The sequence below is a fragment of the Nerophis lumbriciformis genome, linkage group LG04 (genome assembly GCF_033978685.3).
Source record: "Nerophis lumbriciformis linkage group LG04, RoL_Nlum_v2.1, whole genome shotgun sequence".
Lineage (NCBI taxonomy): Eukaryota > Metazoa > Chordata > Actinopteri > Syngnathiformes > Syngnathidae > Nerophis > Nerophis lumbriciformis.
Window position 1 is genome coordinate 33,550,001 of NC_084551.2, and position 26,829 is coordinate 33,576,829.

At 38.2% G+C, this 26,829-nt stretch overlaps 2 protein-coding genes across 7 annotated transcripts in view; one reads left to right on the forward strand and one right to left on the reverse strand.

Annotated features, from left to right (window-relative positions):
* Positions 1-8,886, forward strand: part of LOC133600181 (rap guanine nucleotide exchange factor 5-like) — a 41,364-nt gene extending 32,478 nt beyond the window's left edge. For 2 of the 3 annotated variants that reach the window (XM_061953069.1, XM_061953083.1), the window contains 6 exons: positions 6,322-6,412; positions 6,490-6,555; positions 6,678-6,765; positions 6,861-6,925; positions 6,998-7,052; positions 7,128-8,886. In XM_061953069.1, the coding sequence (XP_061809053.1) occupies positions 6,322-6,412; positions 6,490-6,555; positions 6,678-6,765; positions 6,861-6,925; positions 6,998-7,052; positions 7,128-7,246 (484 nt within the window). In that variant the 3' untranslated portion in view covers positions 7,247-8,886. The remainder of the gene's footprint in view (positions 1-6,321; positions 6,413-6,489; positions 6,556-6,677; positions 6,766-6,860; positions 6,926-6,997; positions 7,053-7,127) is intronic. The other variant, XM_061953074.1, reaches the window with a different exon arrangement.
* A 3,998-nt stretch (positions 8,887-12,884) lies between these two features.
* The window catches only part of LOC133600244 (dynein axonemal heavy chain 11), a 79,895-nt gene continuing 65,950 nt past the window's right edge, over positions 12,885-26,829 (reverse strand). For all 4 annotated transcript variants that reach the window (XM_061953173.1, XM_061953155.1, XM_061953163.1 and 1 more), the window contains 17 exons: positions 24,347-24,551; positions 24,083-24,247; positions 23,771-23,911; positions 23,397-23,567; positions 22,881-23,003; positions 20,696-20,889; positions 20,479-20,627; positions 20,266-20,393; positions 19,740-19,967; positions 19,474-19,665; positions 18,682-18,810; positions 18,138-18,380; positions 17,888-18,070; positions 17,691-17,806; positions 13,810-13,922; positions 13,576-13,716; positions 12,885-13,480 (listed from right to left, as the gene is read on the reverse strand). In XM_061953173.1, coding sequence (XP_061809157.1) covers positions 13,233-13,480; positions 13,576-13,716; positions 13,810-13,922; positions 17,691-17,806; positions 17,888-18,070; positions 18,138-18,380; positions 18,682-18,810; positions 19,474-19,665; positions 19,740-19,967; positions 20,266-20,393; positions 20,479-20,627; positions 20,696-20,889; positions 22,881-23,003; positions 23,397-23,567; positions 23,771-23,911; positions 24,083-24,247; positions 24,347-24,551 — 2,869 coding nt within the window. In that variant the 3' untranslated portion in view covers positions 12,885-13,232. The remainder of the gene's footprint in view (positions 13,481-13,575; positions 13,717-13,809; positions 13,923-17,690; positions 17,807-17,887; positions 18,071-18,137; positions 18,381-18,681; positions 18,811-19,473; positions 19,666-19,739; positions 19,968-20,265; positions 20,394-20,478; positions 20,628-20,695; positions 20,890-22,880; positions 23,004-23,396; positions 23,568-23,770; positions 23,912-24,082; positions 24,248-24,346; positions 24,552-26,829) is intronic.

The window sequence follows — 26,829 nt, forward strand, 5'->3', positions numbered from 1 at the left end:
ATACACACACACATATACATATATATATATATATATATATATATATATATATATATATATATATATATATATACACACACACACATATATATATATATATATATATATATATATACACACACATATACATATATATATATATATATATATATATATATATATATATATATATATATATATACATATATATATATATATACACACACACACATATATATATATATATATATATACACACACATACATATATACACACACACATACACACACATTATATATATATATATATATACACACACATACATATATACACACACACATACACACACATTATATATATATATATATATATATATATATATATATATATATATATATATATATATATATATATAAATAAAGTGACAGAGGTGTAAGGTGACAGGTTATTGGACATTATTCTGTTTCACAGTCCAGTATTATTGCACTTATCAAGAGGCCATTTGGGATATATTGCACAGTCCGGCATTATTGCACATTATAGTCCGAAAAATAAAAAGACATACCACATGAGGACATGACGGACACATTGTGCTCACTCCGGGCCTGTTTAATGCTACATAATCCAAGACATACCACATCATGTGTCACCTATCTATTTATAAAAAACAATATCTCATAGTAATGGTTCTCAAATTTTTTTCACTAAGTACCACCACAGAAAGCACTTCTCCAGTACCGCCATAATGACCAACATTAAAATACAGTAGCGTAGTAGGCCCACGTATTCTTTAAAAACAACGCAGGGATCTTATTTAACAAGCTGAGATAGGCTCCAGTATCCTCCGCGACCCCGAAGAGGACAAGCTGTAGAAAATGGATGGATGGATTATATTCAATATTTCTGGCCACTGTAACATTACACACGGTTTGAACAGTAACACTTTGTTTGAATATTGCTAATACGTTACTGACGTCACGTCCGGCTCACGTCCCGCCCAATGAATACGCGTGGTGGTCAAGCTAGCTCTGTTTTCAATTGGTACGAGGCGACATTTAGCCTTTCTCGAAGCAAAAATGCCCTATTCTTGTGTTGTTTTTGGCTGTACGAACCGTTCAAATTGCGTAAAGAATAAACGTTTCTTCAGAGTTTCTCGAGAGGCAATCAAAAAGGGCATTATTTGTGGTAACGACGACAAGAAAAGTAGGACACACCAAAGGAACAGAGTCAAAGAATGCATGGGTTTGCAGTGATCACTTCATTAAAGGTTTGTTTGCTAAACTTTTAACGGTTATTATTTCCCATTTAAGTATTATCTTAATAATATTTGTATTTTTAAACACGTTTGCTGCGACTGTTTCGAAAATCACCAACTTGGCGTGTCTAAATAAAAGAGTTCAGCTTTAATCAAAGGCAGCAATCATTAAATGAAGTTTTCAGCACATACACAATCTTGACATCTATAGTTATATTTTGATAAAGACAGGGAAAAGCATGTTAGTCATAAACGGCGCGTGCAACAGCAACAAACATGGCGTCTGAGACGCCAAGTTAAATCATGAAATACAACCTTACCCGAGCAAAAACAATGCAAATTTATCCGGGAGAATCTTCATACCAATTTCCTTGATACAGCCACACACAAAAAAGTGCAGACCTCCATGCTTTTCCAAGCTTTCATCTGTTTTGTTGTGTAGAATGGCGTCTGGAGCACAATCGTTTGATATGTCTGGGAATGCGACTGACGTAATCCTTGCTATTACTTGACAAATCGTGTTTGATAAAGTATAGTGATGTATACCATTGCACAGTTACATTTTTTGCTCTTTTTCAGGAAGATTCAAGCCTCTTTTGTACTCAAGATAGTTTGCGCGCTGCTTGCTGCTACAACAATCTTTGCTTGGTCGACCACCACAGGTTTTCACTTCCGGGAAGAAAACACTTGTCGGAATATCAGCTATAGGAAAATTAAACACAGTACTTTAGTCAAGTGATTCTTTGGCGTGCCACTAGATGAAGCCCGCGTACCACTTGTGGTACACGAATCACAGCTTGAGAATAATTTATCTAAAGCATACCACATCATGTCTCACATGTCCATCAATTTATATAGGCAAACCATTCATAATCCTCCAAAGCATACCACATCATGTGTCACACGTCCATCAATTTATATAAAGAAACACACTTTTCATAATCCAAAGCATACCACATCATGTGCCACCTATCTCTCTATTTATATAAACAAACGCACATCTCATAATCCAAAGCATGCAACATTATGTGCCACATATCCATCTAAGCAAACAAACATATAATCCAAAGCATATCACATCATGTATCACATGTTCATCTATTTAAATAAGCAAACAAAGGTCATAATTCAAATAATACCACATCATGTGTCAGCTATTTATACAAGCAAACACACATTTTACAACATGTCCTTCTATTTATGTAGGAAACAAACAATTCATAATCCTCAAAATCCATAGCATACCACATCATGTGTCACATGTTAAGTTAAAGTTAAAGTACCAATGATGTCCAACTATTTCTATAAGCAAACAAACATCTCATAAACCAAAGCATACCCCATTATGTGCCAACGATGCATCTATTCATATAAACAAACACATCTCATAATCCAAAGCATACCACATCATGTGGTATATGTTCTATGCACTTTAATATTGCTGTATCTAGTATTCCCTGTTAAAAGCTTTCACAAATAAAGTTGTGAATGCAACACAATTTGTATGTATTTACACTTTTTGTGTAAGCTCTGGTGTACAAGAGGTTTCCATTGTTGGTTAAGGTTCTTGAATGTTACATAAATGTTAATGTTTGTGTGTAAACAAGTGTAAAAATGTTCATGAGTTGTCACCTGAACTCTGTAGTTAAGTGTTAGACCTTTCAGAGAGCCTCAGGAAATGTCCAACACTTAAATACAGAGATCAGGTGACAACTCAAGAACATTTTTACACCTAAACATTTAACATATAAATAATAATATTATTTAAATCATAATTGACCAAATTCATTACGTTTAAAGCACTATAAATGGTACACTTAAATCCAAATTGATATTGTTGATTATATCCAAGGTAATTCTGTCAATAAAATGAACAAAGCGTGATTACGTTCTAATTAATGCTGTTAAATAGTAGCAATTGCACAAAGTTGTAGCCTTTACATAACAATTTAACTTCTGATATATGTGATCATTGAGATAACAGATAACAACCATGTTATGTTACACTTAATTGAGTTGTGTGGAAAAGATTGCCTTAACTTAAATTAACTTGCCTTAACTTAACTTTATCAATTAAATCCAACTTTTTATTTCTTGGAGTGTTAATTTAAGTAAACAAACATTTCATAATTCAAAGCATATCACATCATGTATCGCATGTCCATCAATTTATATAGGCAAACATCCACCCATCCATCCATGGGTTATATACTTGTATAGCGCTTTAACACTATTTCCACATTCACCCATTCACACACACCTTCACACACACACATTCACACACTGATGGCGGGAGCTGCCATGCAAGGCGCTAACCACGACCCATCAGGAGCAAGGGTGAAGTGTCTTGCTCAAGGACACAACGGACGTGACTAGGTTGGTAGAAGCTGGGGATCGAACCAGGAACCATCAGGTTGCTGGCACGGCCACACTCCTAACTGTGCCACACTGTCCCCTTACCATCCATCCATCCACCCATTTTCTACTGCTTGTCCCTCTCTGGACAAAGCATATACAAACCTACCACATTATGTGCCACCTATTCTTTTATTTATATAAACAAACTGACATCTCATAATCCAAAGAATGGTGCTAAGAAAGATTACCCTAAATACTTTCTAGATGCAAATATAACATTTGGCTATGTGAACAAAGTAGTTGAACGATTTATTAACAACTTCATAAATATTGGAACAAATCCGGAACAAAGAATTCCAAATGCTAATGATGAGTCAGTTAAGGATTTGAATGAGACTATAGACAGAAATCCCAACTTGATGTTTCTAAAGAATGTGACAAAAGAAAAAAGAATCCAAATTGTACAGAAATGTAAATCCAAGACTTCAACTGTTTGTCACAGAATAGATATGGAAACGACAAAACGAGTTTTAGGAGAAATTTCTGAACCTCTAGCCTATAACATTATTTCAAACGGGTACATTTCCAAATAAAATAAAAATAGCAAAAGTTGTACCAATTTACAAGATTGTTGACAAACACCATCTTACAAATTACAGACCCTTTTCCTTACTGCCACAAGTTTCTAAAATCAAGGAAAAGCTATTCATTCACAAAAAAGTGGAATGTTCGCGGAGAACCAATACGATCTCCGAGCTAATATTTTAACATAAATGGCATTAATCAAAATAACAGTGGAAATTACCAATGCAATAGATAGTACACATTGTACAGCGGCAGTAATCATGGATCTAACAAAACATTTGACACAATTAATCATAATCCCAAAAAGCGGTAGAAATTGGATGGATCTTAATTAATAAATTAAAACAATATGACATCTGAGGGTTGGTATTGAACTGGATAAAAAGCTACTTAACCAACAGAAAGCAATACGTGAAGCTAAGTGAAAATACGAAGGATCAATACTGGGACCAAAATTGTTCAGTTCTTTATATATACGAAAAAAAGCGTGTAATGTGTGTATTGGTGTATGCGTGTCTATGTGTGCGTGCGCGCGCACATCCGTATGACAACATATTGGCGATTACCCTCGAAAATATGGCTTTACTGCAGTTTGTACTGTATTTTTACATGTTTGGCAAACTTCCCTTTTCAATTTGGAATGAAATTACTATGCAAACTAAAAGCATTGGGATCGCAAATTACTTGTAAAAATAGCAGTGTAAATATGATAGTTGTAATAGATAATAAAAAACAACTGAAGTTAGAGTAGTGATTTCAATATCAAATTGATTTAGATGCTTATTTAATTACATTACACATATATTTAATATCTATATAAGTACATGTACTTCAGGTATATAATATATATGTACACAATTGTGTATAGGCTATATACAGATTATGTGCGTATATATATATTGTTACATTACATGCAGTCAGCTTTTGGCCACAGGCCAATTTTGTTTTTTTAGCCAAAGTCAGCCCCAACTCAAAATGTTTGGACTCCCTTGCTTTAGCATATCAGTATGTGGAATAATTCAGGGAAAAGATTGAGCAAAGAAGTCAAACAATGTACTAAATTGATCCAATTTAAGAGGCTGTTCAAACTACAAGTTTTCACAAAGTACAAGGAAGAAGAAATTTGATAAATGTCTTAAACTTTGTTGAAAATGAGATATTCCTCATCTCAGTATGTTAATCATAACTGACTTGACTACATAAAGAAAAAAATAAGTGAACATATGGTGTTGGGAAGTGCTCTGAAATGGGAAAAAAAAAGTAGGATTAAATACAATTTGCTTCTTCCTACTGCTTTTTGGAAATGATGTAAAGAGAAATTATATGTAAATTATATGATGTATCATATTGTAAGTATATTCATGTTCAAAATAAATTCAACATAAAAAAGTAAAAAATAATACCACATCATGCGCTACATGTGCATCTATCTATAAATGCAAACAACATCTCGTAATCAAAAACAAACCACATGCACATTTTACCTAACCATCTATTTACATAAGCAAACAAACAATTTATAAACCAAAGCATACAACACTGTGTATCACATGCGTATATATCTATATAGACAAACAATTAATTTTCCAAAGCATACCACATCATGTGCCACCTATTCAACTATTTATATAAGCAAACACACATCTCATAATCCAAATAATACCACATCATGTGTCACATGTCCGTCTATCTGTATAAACAAACATACTGTATCTATCCATCCATCGAAACAACTCTTGATTCAAAGCATAACAAGACATGTGCTACCTATCTGTCTGTCCATCTAAGCAAAGGAACAGTTAATGATCCAAAGAATACCGCATCAAATGCCATTTATTCATCCATCTAACTATCTGCAGCACTTTTTAAAAGTGTAAGTCGTCCCTCCCCTTGCCAAATGGATTCTGGAGGACTTACAGCAGCTTGAGAAAAATACCTTAACAACAGCTGGCATCAATTATAGTTCACTGAGAGAGGATCACAGTAACACACTCTAAGAACCAATGTAGGGACAAGCGGTAGAAAATTCATGGATGGATGTAGTATAAGGATGCTGTCCCCTTCTAGTGGCATAGCAATGAACTGCATCCCTTCATGTTGAACTGCAACAAGTGACAAAAACTGCATGTTTGTTGTCTGGCAGCTGCAAGGCACAGAGGAACCTCCACTGTTTCTTTGCTATCATAATGGGCCTGAACACTGCAGCTGTCAGCCGCCTCACTCAGACGTGGGAGGTAATTAAATGTATTCTAATAATTGTGTATGTTATTTATTAGTAATGTATTATCTTATTACATATTTGTTACTGCAGAAAATTCCTGGAAAATTCAAGAAGCTGTTTTCAGAGCTGGAGACCATCACGGTACTCTATATTATTGTATGTTTTTTTAAAGGCAAATGAAACAAATCATTTAATATCAATGCTTCCGCAATTCAACAAATGCATATTTTTAAGCCGTTTTTGTTGAGAATCCCATCACATTTGCTTTGTTTTTACAGGATCCTTCTCATAACCATAAGGCCTATAGGGACACCTTCAAGAAGATGAAGGCACCAAAGATCCCTTTTCTTCCTCTGCTGCTCAAAGGTACAGCATTCTCACTCTTCTGATGCTTCAGGAACATGGAACACAAACATGAAACACCTAGAAACTAAAGATGTTTTTTTTTTTTTTTCTTCCAGATATCACTTTCATTCATGAAGGCAACAAGACTTTTCATGATAATTTGGTTAATTTTGAAAAACTGGTAAGTCACGGAAAAGACAAGCTGCTGCATTTAAAATACAAAGAATACTAAATAAAGTGCTTATCCCTGCAGCACATGATAGCAAATACGGTCCGTGTCATCCGGCAGTGTCAGAAAGATCACTTGGGTCAGTATTCCGACTGTGCCGAGGAAGATAAAGTGTGTTTCTGCAAAGTGATTCATTATTGGATGTTCTCTACAGGGAACAGCATCACCCAGAAGGGCAGCACAGACGTGCGTGCTTACATGGATTACCTTCATATCATCGACAATCAGCAGACCCTGTTTGAACTCTCACAGAGGCTGGAGCCTCGTACTTGAGAGGAAAGACATCTTACTGTAGCTTTTCCAACAACTCAGGGCCACAAGGTTTTGCACCTGGACAATTACCAGAGGGAACTGATCAATCAGGATTCTCTTATCTATGTGACATGTTAAAACTAAAAAAAGAAATGGCAGCATTGTTTTGTTACAACATATATTTTTGTAAAGGTTTACCACTGTATCACTGATCCAGATATGTTAATATTGTTTTGCTGGATTTTTCATCCAAATGGTTGCCTGTATAACGCATAGGCGAGGTATACACTGCTGCTGTTGTACATATGTCCACCAGATGGTGGCGTTTAGCATGCATTATTGTTCCAGTTAGTCCATTCTAGGGAGGTTTAGTGTAAATTGCCTGGATCTACCCTCTTCATACTGCTCTTGGGATGGAAACAGGGTCCACAGATTGAGAGTTAAGAATACGAGCCAACGAGCTAAAAACCCAAGCTGTCAGCTCATAGTCCAGAGTGACGCTTCAGGGAATAAGGTTTACCAACATACTCTCACACGGCTGCACCAGCTTCATTACACAAGCATGCTCTGGATCGACAGTTTACAAGTCAGGTGACAAAGTGAACACAACATTAAACATGAAAAGGAAGTAAGCTATTTTTTTCACTGATCACTTTTAGTCTCTGGTTAGCTTTGCAGCCAATAATTATATAGCACAATAATTCATTAAGATGACAACCGCAGATGGTTACCTTAAATTTAACCAAAGAATATTTTAACAAATACATGATTTTGAGTTAAGCATAATCCCTCCTGCTGTTTTAAATCAGTATACAATCAAAGTCTCTTTTCTTAGTGTTTATTATGGCACAATGACTGCAGTACATTAGATAATGTTTGACACAATTTTTGTGAGGGGAAAAAAAACAACAACATAGGATTCATTGTGGGTAAAAGGTCAAGTAAAAACATAATTCACATTTAAATAAATGCTGCAGACAATCAAAATAATGTAGCAGCAAGACACACTCGATCATATTATATCTTATATTCAAAACTCTTTGCAATCCATTTTTCTGCCCGAATAAAATTAAACTATGTAGCTTTATATAGACTTTCCTGACAGAAAAGAAAGTAGGTCAACTCCAGTAAGCCTCTGGATCTATATTGGAGTATGTGGTAAAATGGTTTTATTTAAGTAAGGGACAGATAATGTGAAGTTACAGAAAATACAATAGAAACACTTTCCTAACTTATGATTTAAAGTTGTTGCTGCTGCCCTAAATCTAGATCATCTTAGGTAAAATGCAAGCGTGATATAGTAGAATGGGTATTACATTTATTTGTTTTTTATTATGACAATGGGAGATGGGAGTCTGCAAACAAGGGGATTTCTATGTATACTGTATTGTTAAAATAAAGTGTTTGTGCTAATGCTAGATAAAATTATTTCAGAATCATTTTTTTCTATGGTCTCCACTTATACAACTTATGATTTTGTGAGCACTGCTTTGGTTGGCGTGACATGGTAAATCGTGGATTGACACAGTAAGCACCAAATAAAATATTTTCAATCAAAGTGAACTGTTTACTGTCAAAAAATACTTTTGCATTATGGTTTTATCATGTCATATTATGTGCTGTATATCAATGATAATTTTTTGGGGGGTCATGCAAAACTTTACTTTGGAAATCTATTTAACTCTTAGATGACCACGTGGAGTCAGAAATAACCCCACTGGTTGCTATTCTTCAACATCTTTAAAATGAAAAGTTGTAATATATTCATAGTCCAAGTATTTCTCATAAAACCTGTTTGTGACATGATGGTATTTGCATTTGTATTTATTTTTTTATTAATTTCAAGAAATTGCAGTGTTTGTATCACGACCCCACTCTTTCACAAGTGGGGTCAAAAATGACCCAAAGCAGTTCCAATGGAACCTTTTCTGAAACTTTAATTCTTAGCAACTCTGACTCTCCAACTTACACATCTGATGTCCTCTCTCACATCTCATGCAATTGGCCATCAAACTGGCAGGAGAGAAACGTGACTAGCTGTGTTTGGTGGCCATGTTGGCGGGAGAGTCACATGAGTAGTTGTGTTTGGTGGCCATGTTGGCGGGAAAGTCAGGTGACTAGCTGTGTTTGGTGACCATTTTGGCAGGAGAGTCAGGTGACTAGTTGTGTTTGGTGACCATGTTGGCGGAAGAGACATGTGACTAGTTGTGTTTGGTGACCATGTTGGCGGGAGAGTCATGTGACTAGTTGTGTTTGGTGACCATGTTGGCGGGAGAGTCATGTGACTAGTTGTGTTTGGTGACCATGTTGGCGGGAGAGTCACGTGACTAGTTGTGTTTGGTGGCCATGTTGGCGGACAGTCAGGTGACTAGCTGTGTTTGGCGGCCATGTTGGCAGGAGAGTCACGTGACTAGTTGTGTTAGGTGACCATGTTGGAGGGAGAGTCAGGTGACTAGTTGTGTTTGGTGGCTATGCTGGCGGGAGAGTCAGGTGACTAACTGCGTTTGGTGACCATTTTGGCAGGAGAGTCAGGTGACTAGCTGTGGTTGGTGACCATGTAGGCGGGAGAGTCACATGACTAGTTGTGTTCGGTGACCATGTTGGCGGGAGAGACAGGTGACTAGTTGTGTTTGGTGGCCATGTTGGCGGAGAGTCAGGTGACTAGCTGTGTTTGGCAGCCATGTTGGCAGGGGAGTCACGTGACTAGTTGTGTTTGGCGGCCATGTTGGCGGAAGAGTCAGGTGACTAGCTGTGTTTGGCGGCCATGTAGGCAGGAGAGTCATGTGACTAGTTGTGTTTGGTGGCCATGTAGGCAGGAGAGTCATGTGACTAGTTTTGTTTGGTGGCCATGTTGGCAGGAGAGTCACGTGACTAGTTGCGTTTGGTGGCCATGTTGGTGAGAAAGTCATGTGACGAGTTGTGTTTATTGGCCAAGTTGGCAGGGGAAGCAGCAGATGAAATAAATTCACCATGTTAGCTTCCGACAACCTGTGTTACTACATATTTGACTCACACAAATATTAAAAAATACAACACAAAACTTATGGGTTAAACATAACCATCTTGAATAATGCACCTGCCATGGTTTTTACATCTATAATGAAAAAGTCCCAGATTTTACAGTATTTGGAATTAACTCATTAGCTTTATGTCGTTCTACAGTCTTTAGTGCAACAAATATTCCGCTTTCTTGGGTGGTTAGACTGCTGACATCAGATGTGTAAGTGGGATAGTATTGACAGTCAAAGTTGCATCAGCTGTGAGAGATGACAACAGATGTGTAAGTGGGACAGTCAGAGTTGCTAAGAATTATAAGTTCATAAAAGAGTCTACAGGAACTGATTGGGGTCAGATATTAACTTTGTTGTAACAGCAAATAACTTTACCTACCGCTTTGATGATGGACCACTTGACTGGAGCTTCAAGGCTGCAAAACAGAATGGTGTTCTAAAAGACAAAAGATGACATTTGAGTTGTTAGATATACTGTATGCTTCATGAGGTACTTACAATCTAATAAGATCCAATAGAGCTACAACAAAGATAACAACGCTCATGTTCGAGGTATTAATTCAAAAATATGTAATTTGCAAATTAGGGTTGTGAATCTTTGGACACCTCACGATTTGATCCGATTCCGATTCTCGGGGCGACGATTCGATTTAGAATCTATTCTTGATTCAACACGATTCTCGATTCAAATCAATTCTCGCAATTTATTATGTGGTATAATAATTACAAATAAACTTTTTTAAAACAGGTTAGAGGTTAGAAAAGCTCCTTGTGGTTGCTGAAGATGGCCTAATTTTTTTTTTCTAAAATGCATTCATAATCGATTTTCAAAAATGATGAGTCAATTTAGATTTGGGATGAGTAATAATGGATATGAATTATTTTTTTGTGCACCCCTAGTACAAATGTACTTTATGTTGCGTGTACAAAAGGTGTTTCTATCATTTTGGTCCACGACAGGGGAAAAATAATACAAACAGCGGTACAGTTAAATTAAAACTCCTCTGACAATCAAACTTGAGCAGTATTACCTCTTTGATACAAGTATTGTATTGGATCTCATTATGTTATTACAGTATGTGTGTACATTATTACATTCAACTGCAATCAGCACTGTGTTTTACTGACTTTAACCAGGTGTCCTTCTTGGCCTTTTAACATGGCTGCCTACAGCACGACCCCCGCTGAGCCGGGGACCAGCGTACCCTGCCATTTCCTCTTAAATCCGGCGGGAACGTTATCATTTCCCTGTCACCTAATGACTGGCTAGTTGCTTCGTGGCGCTAATAAGAGGAAGAGAGGGTGAATGAAGAGACAACGGGAAGACAGGTTCCTCATTTCCTGTGTGTGATACAAAACACAGTCAATCCTTCATCCTGCATGTGTACAGCCAGAGGGGATACAAGAGAGATTAGCAGAAACACAGCCGTTATTAGTGTTGGGTGGGTAAAAAAACACAATCATTTGCGATATCATTTTTATTACAACATTAGAATACTGCTTTTTTAATACATGTGCATGATTATAGCCTTTCTTTTGCACGTTTTAGTTTTAAATTACAAAAAGAAATCATTTTGAAAAGGGGCTGTTATTGTTCTTTCAGGTTAATTTGTTTGTGCGGCAATAGATAAAAGATGTGTAATCTGATGTTTTGCTGTCTCATAGAAAGCTATCAATGGCTTTGAATAGGTTTCTTCAGCAGGCCCGGTCGAATGAATCACGCTAGTCTGTTAGTATTCTGCCGAAGCCGTACAAAAGGTCAATGTCAAATGCACCTCATTTAAAAGTCAATAGCAACCATGCACATCATCTCCTGGGAATTCAGGCCGGGAATTCTCCAGACAGCATTGTGTATCATTCAGTTAGCAGAGGGCAGCCAGCGAGCTTTTTTTAATCTTGACCTTCCAATAAAATATGCTCCCTATCCGGAATTACATGGTGGAAAATGGAGACATAAGCTCTCTACAAATCATGGCCAGATAGAATCATCCCAAGGGAGATGTTCAACAGTGTCTGGTCCACCGCTTTAACGTAGCCTGTTCTTACTTATTTTTGTTCCTCAAACATGTTTACAAATACTGGATAATCAAAAAAAAACAATGACTAATAACAAATGATGACTTGTCTAGGGTGTACCCTGCTTTCCACCAGAGTGTAGCTGGGATAGGCTCTAGCCCCCCCCCCACGACCCGAGAGGGACAAGCAGTAGAAAAGGGATGGATGGATGGATGGATTTGTTTTCTTTCATTACAAAATGGAAACAAAAATATGAACATAATTTAAACGACAAAATGTAAGCAAATGAACATTGTAAGTGTCAATATGTAAATGATAAGGTGTGAATGAATTATTATTAATTAATATGGAGAAAGACAGGATTTAAAAAAATCTCTGCTTCTTCCTATTCAATGTTGAACTGTGCAAATGTAACCACGTGACGTTCCTTAATGTAATTTGTTAAGCATTTCTGAAACAACTAAACCATTATATACTGTATACATAAAAGTTTACATTAGTGAATACTGCTGGAATAAATTGTTTGGCCGGCAAAACTGCTTACGCTTGCTAAAATGTGTCACACTGAAAGCAGCAGAGCTCTAGCCCCCCCCCCCACGACCCGAGAGGGACAAGCAGTAGAAAAGGGATGGATGGATTTGTTTTCTTTCATTACAAAATGGAAACAAAAATATGAACATAATTTAAACGACAAAATGTAAGCAAATGAAACATTGTAAGTGTCAATATGTAAATGATAAGGTGTGAATGAATTATTATTAATTAATATGGAGAAAGACAGGATTTAAAAAAATCTCTGCTTCTTCCTATTCAATGTTGAACTGTGCAAATGTAACCACGTGACGTTCCTTAATGTAATTTGTTAAGCATTTCTGAAACAACTAAACCATTATATACTGTATACATAAAAGTTTACATTAGTGAATACTGCTGGAATAAATTGTTTGGCCGGCAAAACTGCTTACGCTTGCTAAAATGTGTCACACTGAAAGCAGCAGAGCCACGCCACCTAAAATCCACTTAGCAGGAGGCTGTTTGCTTCTGAGGTAAAACGTCCAAACATACGTGGAACCGCGCCGTTTTGTGCGGTATAAAGGACATTCATAAGTGTTCTTGAGCTCCTGTTCCTCTGCTGGCACCGCTCGGACATACACCACTGGCATAGGAGGAGTCAGATCCCTCAAAACAGCCTCTGCAATCACTCCCGAGTTAGTGTCCCAACGTGCTCCTGAGGTGACATGGGACATGTGTGTCGAGTCTGATTGGCATCAGTATCAGTTCTATGTGTTGTGATTCAGTAAGGATGTTTTATTGATTTCTGACCTTCCATGAAGAGGCCATGAATATAGGCCCCCTCTCGTGGTGGATGCCCAAAGTCCTCCTTTGTCTTCTTTGTCATGTCTGCAGTCAACGTCATCTTGTCCAGGGGCCACTGATTCTTACGAGATATGCTCTGCAGAATAGCTGTCAAAAATCAACATTGTTAGTAAATGTGAATGTAAAGGTGAATGAATGACAATGCATAGTATCTTTATCTGACTGATTTTGAGACCTCACCAGTAAGAAAAGACTTCGGGTTGAAGAGGCCTGAGAGCCAAATGACTGCAGGTAGAACCAAGTCCTGCATCCAGCTGTCCAGCTCACGACAACTACACTTGATATCAGTGAACCTAAAAACAAATTATGTAACAACATTATTTATTAAATCATATAAGGAATGCTGCTGATGCTGAAAACTAGAATACTGCGCACAGCTGTTATAGTAGTACAGGTTGTCTTGTCCTAAATAAGCCATTATTGTCTGAATAGCTGGCAACAAAGTAGACTTCATAGTCAACATGTACAAATGATGTCCTTGTTTGTGTTTAGTGTGAGCACAATTGTTATGCAGCACTGCCTTAATCCTCTTAGGCATGGAATTCAACAGAACTGCACAGGTTGTTACGAGAAACCTTATCCCCTTCTCTATGATGACATCACAGAGCTGGTGGATGTTAGACACCTTGCACTCCTCCACTTTCTGCTTGAGAATGCTCCATATTGGGTTCAGGTCTATACAGTAAGGGCCTGATTTATTTAGATCTGAATACCACATACTGAACAGGGTGTGCAAACTATAAAACTGTAAGTTATATTAGTGGGGGTGACGCAGGTTATCTATTAAGACTGTGTGTACAATTGATAACAAGTGCAAAAATGGTGCAGACTGCCATATTTAAATGAGAATATTACGTGTACTACTGGCTATGCCCAAGGAGAAACTCCACAATAATGGCATCATATTCTCAAACGGTCTAACCTGTGGTGTTTCATTATGTTGTGGAACATGCAGCACACACCACATTTTCTGGGGGATATATTATAGAAGTGCTATCAAATAACCTATTTTTAGCATACCTATGGTGCGCTATTGTGATGGTGCGTCTGGAATGATCCATGCATGAAAATACATGTTGCAAGACCTGTTTTCAAATAGGATGTCTATTATTAGTATATCTTCTCTATTTTGTACTCACTTGGCATCCATTGCTGCCCCTTCCCAATGTTTCTTCTTTTTTCCACATATTGGAATTTTTGAGTTTTTCTTTGACCGGATGTGGGTTTCAGATTATGGGGTGTCGTTGTGGTTTTTGCAGCCCTTTGAGGCACTTGTGATTAAAGGCTATATAAATAAACTTTGATTAAGTGATTGACTGAATATGCAAAACAATAATGCAAAAATAAAGCAGACACCAATTTTGTCTATCATCACGAATCCCCTATATGAGACAAGCGCACACAATTCTCTTGTTTATGCATTTTATAGAATATATGTAATGTAAAAAACGGCACATTCATTATAACATGTAATATATTTTGGTCATTTTAGCACTGCCAGAACATTTTTTGGGGCGCAATGATTTCACAAAGCGCATTCACTATTTTCGTCAACAACTACTAATCATGGTAGACTTCATGAGAGCCAACGACGACTACTTTAGGTCAAATAATGTTACAGAACCTTATATGATTGAGCCTGAATACTCTGTATAGAGAAAGAGCTACAAGTTTTAGAAGTTTGGAAAGCAGATCATGCCATGGTGAAACACTAAAGCATCATGTAGCAGTAGTGTTCAGTGTTAAACAAGAAATACAAACTACAAACATCCATCCATCCATTTTCTACCGCTCGGGGTCGTGGGGGTGCTGGGGACTATCTCAGCTGCATTCGGGCAGAAGGCGGGGTACACTATGGACAAGTCGCCATCTCATCGCAGGGCCAACACAGATAGACAACATTCACAGAATAATAAAATAATTACTTACTGTAAAATGTCTGCTCTCACTGGGATGTCGCCTCAAAATAAAGTTAAGATGATGAATTAATCAAAATCCTCACTCCACAGGTAAAAAAGCTGGGAGCAAACAATCATTTTTGTTGTGTCTTCCTATTGATGATTTCAGGTCTAAATTGAATTGATTGGTGTATTTTTCTTGTGTATTTATAGAGTTCCATGTATACGAGGGGTAACGTTGGCCGTGGGTATTATTCAAACAGGAAGAATAAAAACACATCCAACATGCTCTCACATGCTGCCAATATCCAAGATGGGCGATACAGAAAGGAAAACAACAAACGAGGCAGAAAAAAGAAAGAAAGCCAAAACAAAAACAAGAAACCGACACAAGAAATGAAGATATGATAACACCACCATACATCACAGGAATAGCAAAACCCATACAACACATCATGAAAAACTTCAAAATAAACACAGCAGTAAAACCATACAAAAAACTTTGGCAACAACTTGTAGACCCAAAAAATACGGTAACACAGGATAGGAAATGTGACGTCATATACGAAATCCCATGCAAATCATGCATTTAAACATATATTAAGGAGACCGGACGAACAAAGAAGAAAAACATGAATGCGAGAAGGAGACAGTTGCAAAGTTTACCAGAACACAAAAAACAAACAGCAGAACAAGAAACTAAAAGAAAAGCTATAATGGACCATTGCAGAAGGAACAATCACATCAGGGACTGGGACAAGGGAAAAGTCATATCATCAGAAACAAATAAATACAAGAGATGGAACAAGGAGGCTATGGAATTCACGAAGCGGTGGGTCAAGACCATGAACACCGATGAAGGGGTATAAATGGTTTCTCTATCGGCGAAGCCAGAACGGAGAACAGATATGGTCGGGTCGGGGAACTTTATTTTGAAAGTTTTCCCAACCATGTCAGCTGTTTTTAGACACTTCACACCAGAAAGCTACAACAGCTCTGATGAAGGCTGAAGTGTCAGCTGAAACTGCCAGCAGGTAGGAAAACTATTTTACACAAAAAACTTTGTGTGAACACAAGAACTTTGCACCTATCTATTTGAAAAGACAAGATGAACGCAATCGATTTGCATACTATGTAACCTCTGTAATCACGTCAAGGTTCAAGGTTAGCTCTAATAATAACAATGTCGCTAATTCTTGGTTAAAATGCAGGTTGCGGCATGTAAATGGAGTATTGTTGGCGGTTTTTGGATGTTTTTTAGAGTGCTTTATAGGCGTAATAGATGAATGAATGATAGCTACTTTGTTAGCCATCTAGTACTATTTTAAGCCGTATTTTAGGATGCACGAAAAAGAGAATAATGTGTGTTCTTGTCTCATACAGGGATTGTGAATGATCGGAAAATTGTGCAGTTCCTCATTCAGTCATCCAAAAGTTATGAAATTATAAAACGATATTGCTAAATACACGATATGTCTATTATTTTTTGGTAGTCCAAATATGTTACACACATGTAGGATGGAGGATTTTCTCGTCCATCGGCTTTCTCTGCAGCACGATCGCCTCCTTTCTCACAACCATCTGTGCATAACTGTGCCAGTTTGTAAACATATTTCAAACATGCTAAATATAGACACAAACTAGCAGCCACATAACAGTTTTAGTCTTGATGAATCACATTGGGAACGCTGAATTATTATATTTGCAACTCCTCTTCCCAGTGCTGGTGGCATTCTGATAATCAGCATATATTCTGCATAAACATGAACACAGCCACAGTAAATGGAATGCACTTTCAATTTAACTCACAATCTTCTGCGCACAATCTGAGTAGATCAGCTTCACGTGCGTTATCAAGTTTGCAAGTGTTTTAATACACCCACTTGTTGGAATAAAATTTTTGCCTAATTGAACCAGCACTCATGAAGCTACCACCACCATGCTTGAGTGTTGGCATTAATTGCCAGCTATTTAAACAACAGAGGTTGTGGGCTGAGTTATTTTTACTGGATAATAACTGTATACTGCTACTCAAGATCTACACTGATTACTAAATTTAATTTCTATAGTATAATTCCTTGGGAAGGTATAATCTAATGAAAAAAGGTTGTTATAATGTGAGGATTGTAATAACTTTTGGTGCAGTAAAGGGCCTGTATTTACCAGTGTGTAAGTGTTTTAGTAGAAGGGTAAGCCAGCCTGGCCCAGGAGTCTGGAACAGAGTCATTGAACAGGGCCAACTGCAGAGTTTCCATACTGGAGGAGATGGTGAGTTCTCCCTGCAAACATGAACATAAAACCCCAAGGAATGATGCAGTGGACAAGACTGCTGACCAAAAAGACACTTCCAAAAAACAAACCTTCAGGCCAAGATCCAACTCGTTAAGAGACTTCCTCATTTCCTCTAGCAGGAGGTTCATGCGTTCACACTCCTGCAAACAAACTGAAATGTACGGGCTTCGCTCTGTTGCCTTCAACGTCATCTCTGCCATGTTGTACTGCTCAGGAAGCTTGTCAAGAAGATCTTCAATAATAGACTTGACCTAACAAAAAAACATTGTTTTGTGATGCATAGAAGTCAGCTATTGTTTTTAAAGTGCAAGTCTACACCTTCTCTTCTGTGTTTGAGACTTCCCCCTCCCCTCTGGAGGAGCCCTGGGGCTGCAGCTCCAGCAGAATCTTTAGGAGGTTGTTTGAGATGAGAGTGAGGCACTCCAGCTCTGCATTGGGATGAAGGCCGTACAAAATGGGACTCTCAGGTGGAAGGTGCTCATCAATATAAGTGTGGTATCCACTGTGGTCCATGAACGGAGGAGCCAGGAAGCCAGGACAAAGACAGAGCTCCCCTTCAAACTGTCAAGCAATTACTATGTATGAATTACAGCTGGTGCACTGAATTAGTATTTAAGTTCACTGATGAAACTGACATCAACACAAAGTGAAGATACAAATATTGGTCACAGATAAAAATACAACTGCAGTTAAGCTTTGCATCCCAAGAGGGCACTCTTTCCCTTGTCAACAAATTCTTGTTTGGTACCTCTTAACATAATCTACTCTGATCATTACAAACTTGTGGTATTAGTTCAAATTAATTTGTAGTGCAAAGATACGTATCATAGGTTGTTAAAAAATATGCCAGACAGTAACTCACCATTTTAGGATGCATTAACTCTTGCAGGTAGGCCTTACACAGTCTTCTGTCCCAGTCATTAGTGATGTGTCCTCCATACATGATTTCCCCAAAGAGATAGCACAAATCCTCCCAAGGTACCTGCGTGGACTTTAGTCACATAAGTATTATAATGGTGTTATGATGCTTCCTTAAACACACTGATCTAACGTGTATGTTGCGTGTGTGTGTCTGTGTGTGTGACACAGGAGTTTTCTCCTCAGCAGGGGATAATAATTTGAGGGTTAAGGACAGAGAAGAGAACCTGCGATTCATAACAAATTACAAAAGCTGGAGGTTCACAATCATTTGTACCTGTATTGTTTTGCAAATTGCTTCCTTCGTCAGCTCTAATTGCAGTGATCACTTATGTGGTGTTGTGAACTGTCACATTGGCTGCATGTAATTACATTTAGGACGATGCTTCATTGCTCTCCTAATGAATTCTCTGTATACGCACATACGGGTTACTGTTTGGTTAACATAATGAAGGACATTCGTTTTTTTTTCTGGAGGGCAGAACACCTTGGAGACATGATTGCTTCTGACCAGAGTAATAGGAGCTCTAAAAGCAACACATTAGGATTTGTGAGTAGAGCAGATCCACAAGAATGGATTTTTTGTCATCTTGAAATAAAGCTGAATTATAGGTTGCATGTTTATAGTGAAGTATCCATAAAAAAAACTATTCACCAAATTAATTTCAATTACTGAACAAAAAGTTACTCCTCTCACACATAAAAACAATGTTAAATGAATGATTACGAATATTACCTTGGTGTTGGATTCCAAGTAGTTGAAGAGAACATTAGCTGAGATGGTGAGGTCCCCAATGCTAAAAGGGTACTTATGGTTCCACCCTTGAGGGCCAAACTTTCGTCGCTCCGTGACACACGCGTGAAAGAAGCAGAGGGAGAACAACATGGAGTTGAATTCCTGTTCTCGTGAGCACATGTCCAGAGTGTCCTAAAACATGCAATTCTGATTAATCCCAGTTTTGCACATGCAAAAACAGCTTTTTGGTACAAACTATAACGCACTTGACTGAAGTTGTTAAGGGCTGCATGCACACTAGCGTTCATGCCAGTGGGGGATTCATTGGTGATTTTAATGGAGTTCTCCAGAATTCCTCTGGGGAGGACGTGCTGCTCTGGGCTTGGTGCTGGTTCTCCAGTGATGAAAACCCTGTAGCTAGGGTGACTGTCCACTGCCACTGTCTCCAGGAGCGCTTCTAGAGCCGAGAGCCATCGCGCTATCAAGTGCACGTTCTAGAAAACCAAAAATAAAGTCAATATTAGGAAATTATTTTTTTAGGTGAGAAAAATAATACAATTCTAAAAATGTCTTCCTTTATTAATTGGGAAAACCATCAGGGACTTGCTTGGCTGCCAGCTACTCTTTTCAAAGGAAGGATTTATAGAGCTGATCTAGCCAATTATAGTTTTTATTGAACCAAATTGAGTCTATTTCCCACTCGGGGAGCAGATAATATCATTAGGTGCATGGGCTGAAAGAACAACGTTGTGCTGCTACAATAGCCAGTGAGTGAATAGGAAATCTTCCTACCTGCAGAATGACCCAGTGTCCAAGTTTGGAGGAATTCTTAAGTACCCTTTCAGCTACATCTTCCTGTCCCTGTCCCAATGAAACATTGTGAAAATTGCCCGAGTCAATTGAAAATCCCAGCGTTAATCCTAAAAAGAAAAAAAAAAAGGAATTTAGAATATCAAACAAAAAAGGGAAATAGTAGATATTAGACACACATAAATAGAGTAATACCTAGTTTTTCTACATCTTTAAGTGGATCAACGCCTGGTGAGAGGATAAAAAACACAGGTGTTGATGGGCTGCTAGTCTCATACAACTTGTCAAAGTTGAGCCTGGAAGCCTCAACGTATTTGTCTCCCATGCTATCCTCCACAAAGTTCCTGCCAAGAAACACTGTTAAAGCGTACTGCCATACAACGCTTACAACAACAAATGGTCATGTGTTCACCTTAAGGTGTGGGTCACCCTGTCAGGCCGCAGAGCTCTCAAGATGATAAGCTTCTGCATGCAACTTTTATTCTTCCAGTCCTGCGGAAGTCTTTCCTTCTCAGGACAACTGGATTCAACAATCTTTCTCCAGCGTTTATGTGAACTTTCTATGTCTCTGTCCAGTCCGTTAAAAGCCTCCATTGTAGAGATAGTCTACATTTAGAAGGCAGAAGAATGTAAGACAAACATTGAACTAACAAGTTTATCTACAATATCAAACAAAAGTGAGCACATCCCTCACATTACAGCAACCACTTTATAATGTCCTTTCAAGGGACAGTATATAAAAGAAGCATGGATTTACTTAGAGTAGACTATGTACAGCTTGAAAATCAGCATTGATTTAATTTCCTCTGAAAAAAATGACCACAGAGCCATATTGTCTAAAGAGCTGACAACACAAGTGAGTACACCAGACACAGTAAACAAACTGTCCTTTGTGTGAATATTTAGTGTGAGCACCATTGTCTTAATCCTCCTGAACATGGAATCCAACAAGCTTCACAATTTGTTACTAATATCCTCTTCTACACCTTCATGACATAACAGAGCTGATTGATGTTAGACATCTTGCACTCCACCAACTCCTTTCCTTTTGCTTGAGAATGGCCCACAGGTGTTCAATTGGGTTCAGGTTTGGGGAAGACATTGGCCATTCAAGTCCCCTTTAACTTCCTAAACAAGACACTTGTTATCTTTGGGGTGTGTTTCGGCTTGTTATCATGTTGAAATCCCGCTACGTAACCCAGTTTCCCAAGGGATGGGATCATGCTCAGCTTCACGATGTTACTTGACATTTTGGAATTAATGATTCCCACAACGAACCGCAGCTTCTCTGTGCAAGTGTTCTGGCGAGATGCCCTTCCTGCATCTGCGCATGCATATGGCGCCAATGAATGCGGAAATGTAAGTGCATTGAAAAAATATTTCACATGAGTACACTCTTTACCCTACATAATGCTATATTTTTTGTATGTTGGCATTTAATGTACATGAACACTTAAATGTTTGATTTATTAGGTTATGTTGGTTTTTTTTTACTGGGAAACCAAAAGCAATACCAGCATGCCTTGTGGCACTTAATTTTTGATATCTTCACATGAATCATAACCTAACAAATCGTTTGTTTATAGTGTGAGACATGCATATTAAGAGACAAAATACAAAAAAATTGTTATTTAGGGCAGTGCTTCTCAATTATTTTCTGTTACGAACCCCCAGGAAGAAGAAAATATTTTGCGCACATCCCCTCAAACGTCTATAAATAGTATCATTTAGACCTTTGCATCACATTTTAACCTTATCAATATAAAAAAAAAAAAAAAAAACAGAAATAAATCTATTTCAACTTACAACAGCAAACAACTTTATTGACATTGTTTTTTTAGTCTGTAATAGAAAATATTTAAAGTACATCAATTTGTCTGAAATTTTAAAGAAATGAAATCCTTATTGAAACTATAAAAACAATTTTAACAGAGTTTAACCATATGATACTCCATCCATCCATTTTCTAACGCTTGTTCCTTTTTGGACATATCCCCATTTGTTACTGACAAATAAAATAAAATAAACTCATTAAGTAATAAAAAAATCTAATGGATCAGCAACAATAACTCAGGAGCACAATATATTAAACACTTTAACCTACAAAAACAAAAATGAATAAAACAATGTGCTGATTGTTTTCAATCCAAATGAGGAAGTCAGGATTAATGGCTACATTGAGCATGTTTTGTGGTGCACAGCTTTTCAAAGAGGGGTTTAAAGTATTATACTACATGATACTGATAAAGCAAGTTCTCTGGGGTCACACATGTGCCCTGGCATCGCAATGCATCCCTCCAGAGGGGCCCGCCTCACTATTTGAGAAAAACTGATTTAAGGTAATGTGAAAGAGTCCTCCAATACGCATTACTTTCCTTGGATTCATATGCATGCGAAAATGCAGGGGGTGCCAATGGGGAGCATGTCATGCAAGAACACTGGCAGTACCCATTCAGCATTAGACTATGATGCTACCACCATGCTTGAGTGTAAACAAGTATTACCAGCTATTAATAAGATAGTGATAAGATGGTTGCTAAAATGTGAGAATTAACTTCTGTGCGAACCTACATCTGCACAATCATACAATACAGTACCTTAATGGCTCCCCAGGCTTGTGGTGAGAGGAAGGACACGGGGCTAACTTTGCTACTTTTCACCGAGAAACGCAGGAGAAAGTCAAACTCCTGTGCATCAATCAGGTTCTGCTTAAGCTGAATCTGTTGAGAATAATGTTTTGCAATGATGTATTTCTGTCTTATGAATCATTTTTCAATGTTTTTTCAAAGTTAAACAAGTCTTCAACAAAGAAACTACTTCAGAATGTGAAATAGTGATGTGAAGGACAGCCTTCATAGCTACACACTTTCCTAGATGGAAAAAAATGTAGCCAGAATGACAGATAATTCCATTATGCCACAAGAACCAACCCCCTTGTCAGAATCAACTGTCTGAACAGCAGCTGGTGAGCGAGGTGTGAGAGGTAATCAATAGCAGCGTATGGTTCTGCTGACTGCTTTTAATTGAAGTTAATGTGAGGGCAGAAATATATTTTGATTTATAGGGATGACACAGGAGGAGATCAGCCTCTGAGGCGGCCCAAAGTCCCTTACCTGGAAGGCAGTGTGTGACAAGAAGGTTAACTTGTCTTTCTCAAACAGGCCCTGGCTTGTGTATAGGAATACACAATAGGTGATGGCCTCAGTGAGAGCTGCCACTCTACTGCTCACATGTTCCTCGCATATCACAGTCTCCATTGCTTTGCTAAACACTGAGATAAAGCTCTGCAAGACAACAAGAACAGTGGTCAGCTAATGAGAAAATGCAAATGGACATTTTATTGAAAGTTAAGTGTGCAAACTGTGGATTAATTGGTGTTCATTGATGGGGTTAATTGCAGGCAACAACAAATGATTCTAATTAAAAAAAAATCAGACAGATGAGTTACAGAAACTGGCACATGACCTCTGAGAGGTAGAGGCTATACCTTGAGAGAAAACTGGTACATGGGGTTAATCTTGTTGAGGTCATTGATGATGAAGAAGAGGAGTGATGCTCTCTCAGCAGCAGGGCGGTATATTTCCCGAGCCTCGTTGATCTTTGTCTCATTCTCACGGGCCTCCACCACCTGTGTGTTCCAAATGCACAGAATGAGCTATGAGGCTCTCAGTCATGCTCCAAAAGCTGCTCATTACACAAACTGCAAATCACATATCATTTACAAGCGAGTTCAATAAACATCAGGTGTCAAAAAATGGGACGGACAATGACAGACAAGCGCTACATGGGAGTGTCTTACTTTATCCTGGATGTAAGCCGCTGTAGTCTTGGTGTTCTCAAGTTGCTCCACAAGAGAAATATCACCCAGGAAATTACCGCAGGCTGAAGAGAGGCGACTTAGCAGATCATCCTCTAACCTCTTCAGCTCTATCTTAAAGTGGTTCTGCTGTGTGGTCAACTCCATCTTGGAAAGCGTGCAGAAAACAAATTATACTTTTTAATGTCGTCTCCACTGAAGAGTTGCAAGACAATTTGACAGACTTCTTGAAGTCGGGAGGGTTACCTTTTGGGCTTCTAGATCAGGTCTTTCCCGGGACACTACCTGTCCCAGCAGCTGCTCCTCCAGACCAGCAGGGGTCACGGTGAAGTTTATGAGAGTGACTTGAGCCTGGAGTTCAGGAGGGAAGTGTGGATTGGCCAGTTTGGTGTGCAAAATAAGCTGGAAATTACTGTTGTATTCACACTCTTTGTTTCCAATCTGAATGTACCTGGATGACACAAAATAATACATGTTTTACAAAGCTAGCCAAAGTACAGCTTGATTAATTGTGAGTTTGTTCAATTATATGCAGTAATATAACATCATACTACTCATGTCTAACAGGGGGTTGGGAAACCTAACACAGAGTTGGGACTCACAAGTCTAATAGTAAATGGGACACAATCATTATTAAAATGTTCTTTCTGTCATAAAATTAATCAAACTTGTTACACAGATAGTCACTGACTGGTGTGTGTGTGTGTGTGTGTGTGTGTGTGTGTGTGTGTGTGTGTGTGTGTGTGTGTGTGTGTGTGTGTGTGAGTGTGTGTGTCTGAATAAGGAAATTAGATGCAGAGTTCCCCAAGGCTTAATTTTAGGTGACATTCTTTTTAATCTTTACATGCTGCCTCTTGGGGATGTCCTTAAGAGACATGGCATCAGTTTCCAAAGTTACACTGATGATACACAGTTGCACATTGCCATGTCTCCTGATGACATAGGACCAATACATAACCTTTTCAACTGCATTTTATGGATGGCAGTACATTCGACCAGGACAAAACATAGGTTTTTGTTATATGTCCTGAAAGCCAGAAAGATAAACTTTTACCAAAATTACAAGAATATAAACCAACACGACCAAAACAAATCTGGAAATCATTTTTGACTCTGAGCTGACTTTTATTCCGTGTATTAAAAATATTTCTAAACTATATTTTTATAGGAACTTGGTCAGATACCTCAGTAACCACCAATGTATCTCTCAGGCCAACACAGAGGTGCTATTGCATGCTTTCATTTCCTGTTGTTTTATAATGCCGGGCTCGCTGGAATTCCCAAAAAGAATATCAAAAATCTACAATGCTTACAAAACTCCACTGCGTGCGTGCTGACAAGGACCAGAGGGAGGGACCACGTTACACCAGTTTTTTTTTTTTTTGTCCTGTCCAGCCATTCAGGCAAATCATACACCTTATTCGTATTTGACTATATTACATTTATTTATTTAATGTTTGACGCAGCTGGACCAGAGCAGAAGGGGATAGAAAGAAGAAAAAAAGGAAGACAGAGGGGGAAATTGCAGGGACAAGACAGAGAGACAACAACAACAATGGAACAACATCAGTAATTACGCAATATAAAAATTAGATGCAAAAAATGATAGCAAAGAACCAGTTAGTGAGGTAGATAGTAATATCACAGAAATGACAATGAACATTATTGCACCACAAATGGAGCAATACAAATACCAATAAAAATAGCTCTATTGATAATGAATAATAACAATAATTACCTCAATTATCAACAATACAATTGTTTCATATGCAATAATGTATATACAGGTAAAAGCCAGTAAATTAGAATATTTTGAAAAACTTGATTTATTTCAGTAATTGCATTCAAAAGGTGTAACTTGTACATTATATTTATTCATTGCACACAGACTGATGCATTCAAATGTTTATTTCATTTAATTTTGATGATTTGAAGTGGCAACATATGAAAATCCAAAATTCCGTGTGTCACAAAATTAGAATATTGTGTAAGGCTAATACAAAAAAGGGATTTTTAGAAATGTTGGCCAACTGAAAAGTATGAAAATGAAAAATATGAGCATGTACAATACTCAATACTTGGTTGGAGCTCCTTTTGCCTCAATTACTGCGTTAATGCGGCGTGGCATGGAGTCGATGAGTTTCTGGCACTGCTCAGGTGTTATGAGAGCCCAGGTTGCTCTGATAGTGGCCTTCAACTCTTCTGCGTTTTTGGGTCTGGCATTCTGCAGCTTCCTTTTCACAATACCCCACAGATTTTCTATGGGGCTAAGGTCAGGGGAGTTGGCGGGCCAATTTAGAACAGAAATACCATGGTCCGTAAACCAGGCACGGGTAGATTTTGCGCTGTGTGCAGGCGCCAAGTCCTGTTGGAACTTGAAATCTCCATCTCCATAGAGCAGGTCAGCAGCAGGAAGCATGAAGTGCTCTAAAACTTGCTGGTAGACGGCTGCGTTGACCCTGGATCTCAGGAAACAGAGTGGACCGACACCAGCAGATGACATGGCACCCCAAACCATCACTGATGGTGGAAACTTTACACTAGACTTCAGGCAACGTGGATCCTGTGCCTCTCCTGTCTTCCTCCTGACTCTGGGACCTCAATTTCCAAAGGAAATGCAAAATTTGCTTTCGTCAGAAAACATGACTTTGGACCACTCAGCAGCAGTCCAGCTGGTGTCGGTCCACTCTGTTTCCTGAGATCCAGGGTCAACGCAGCCGTCTACCAGC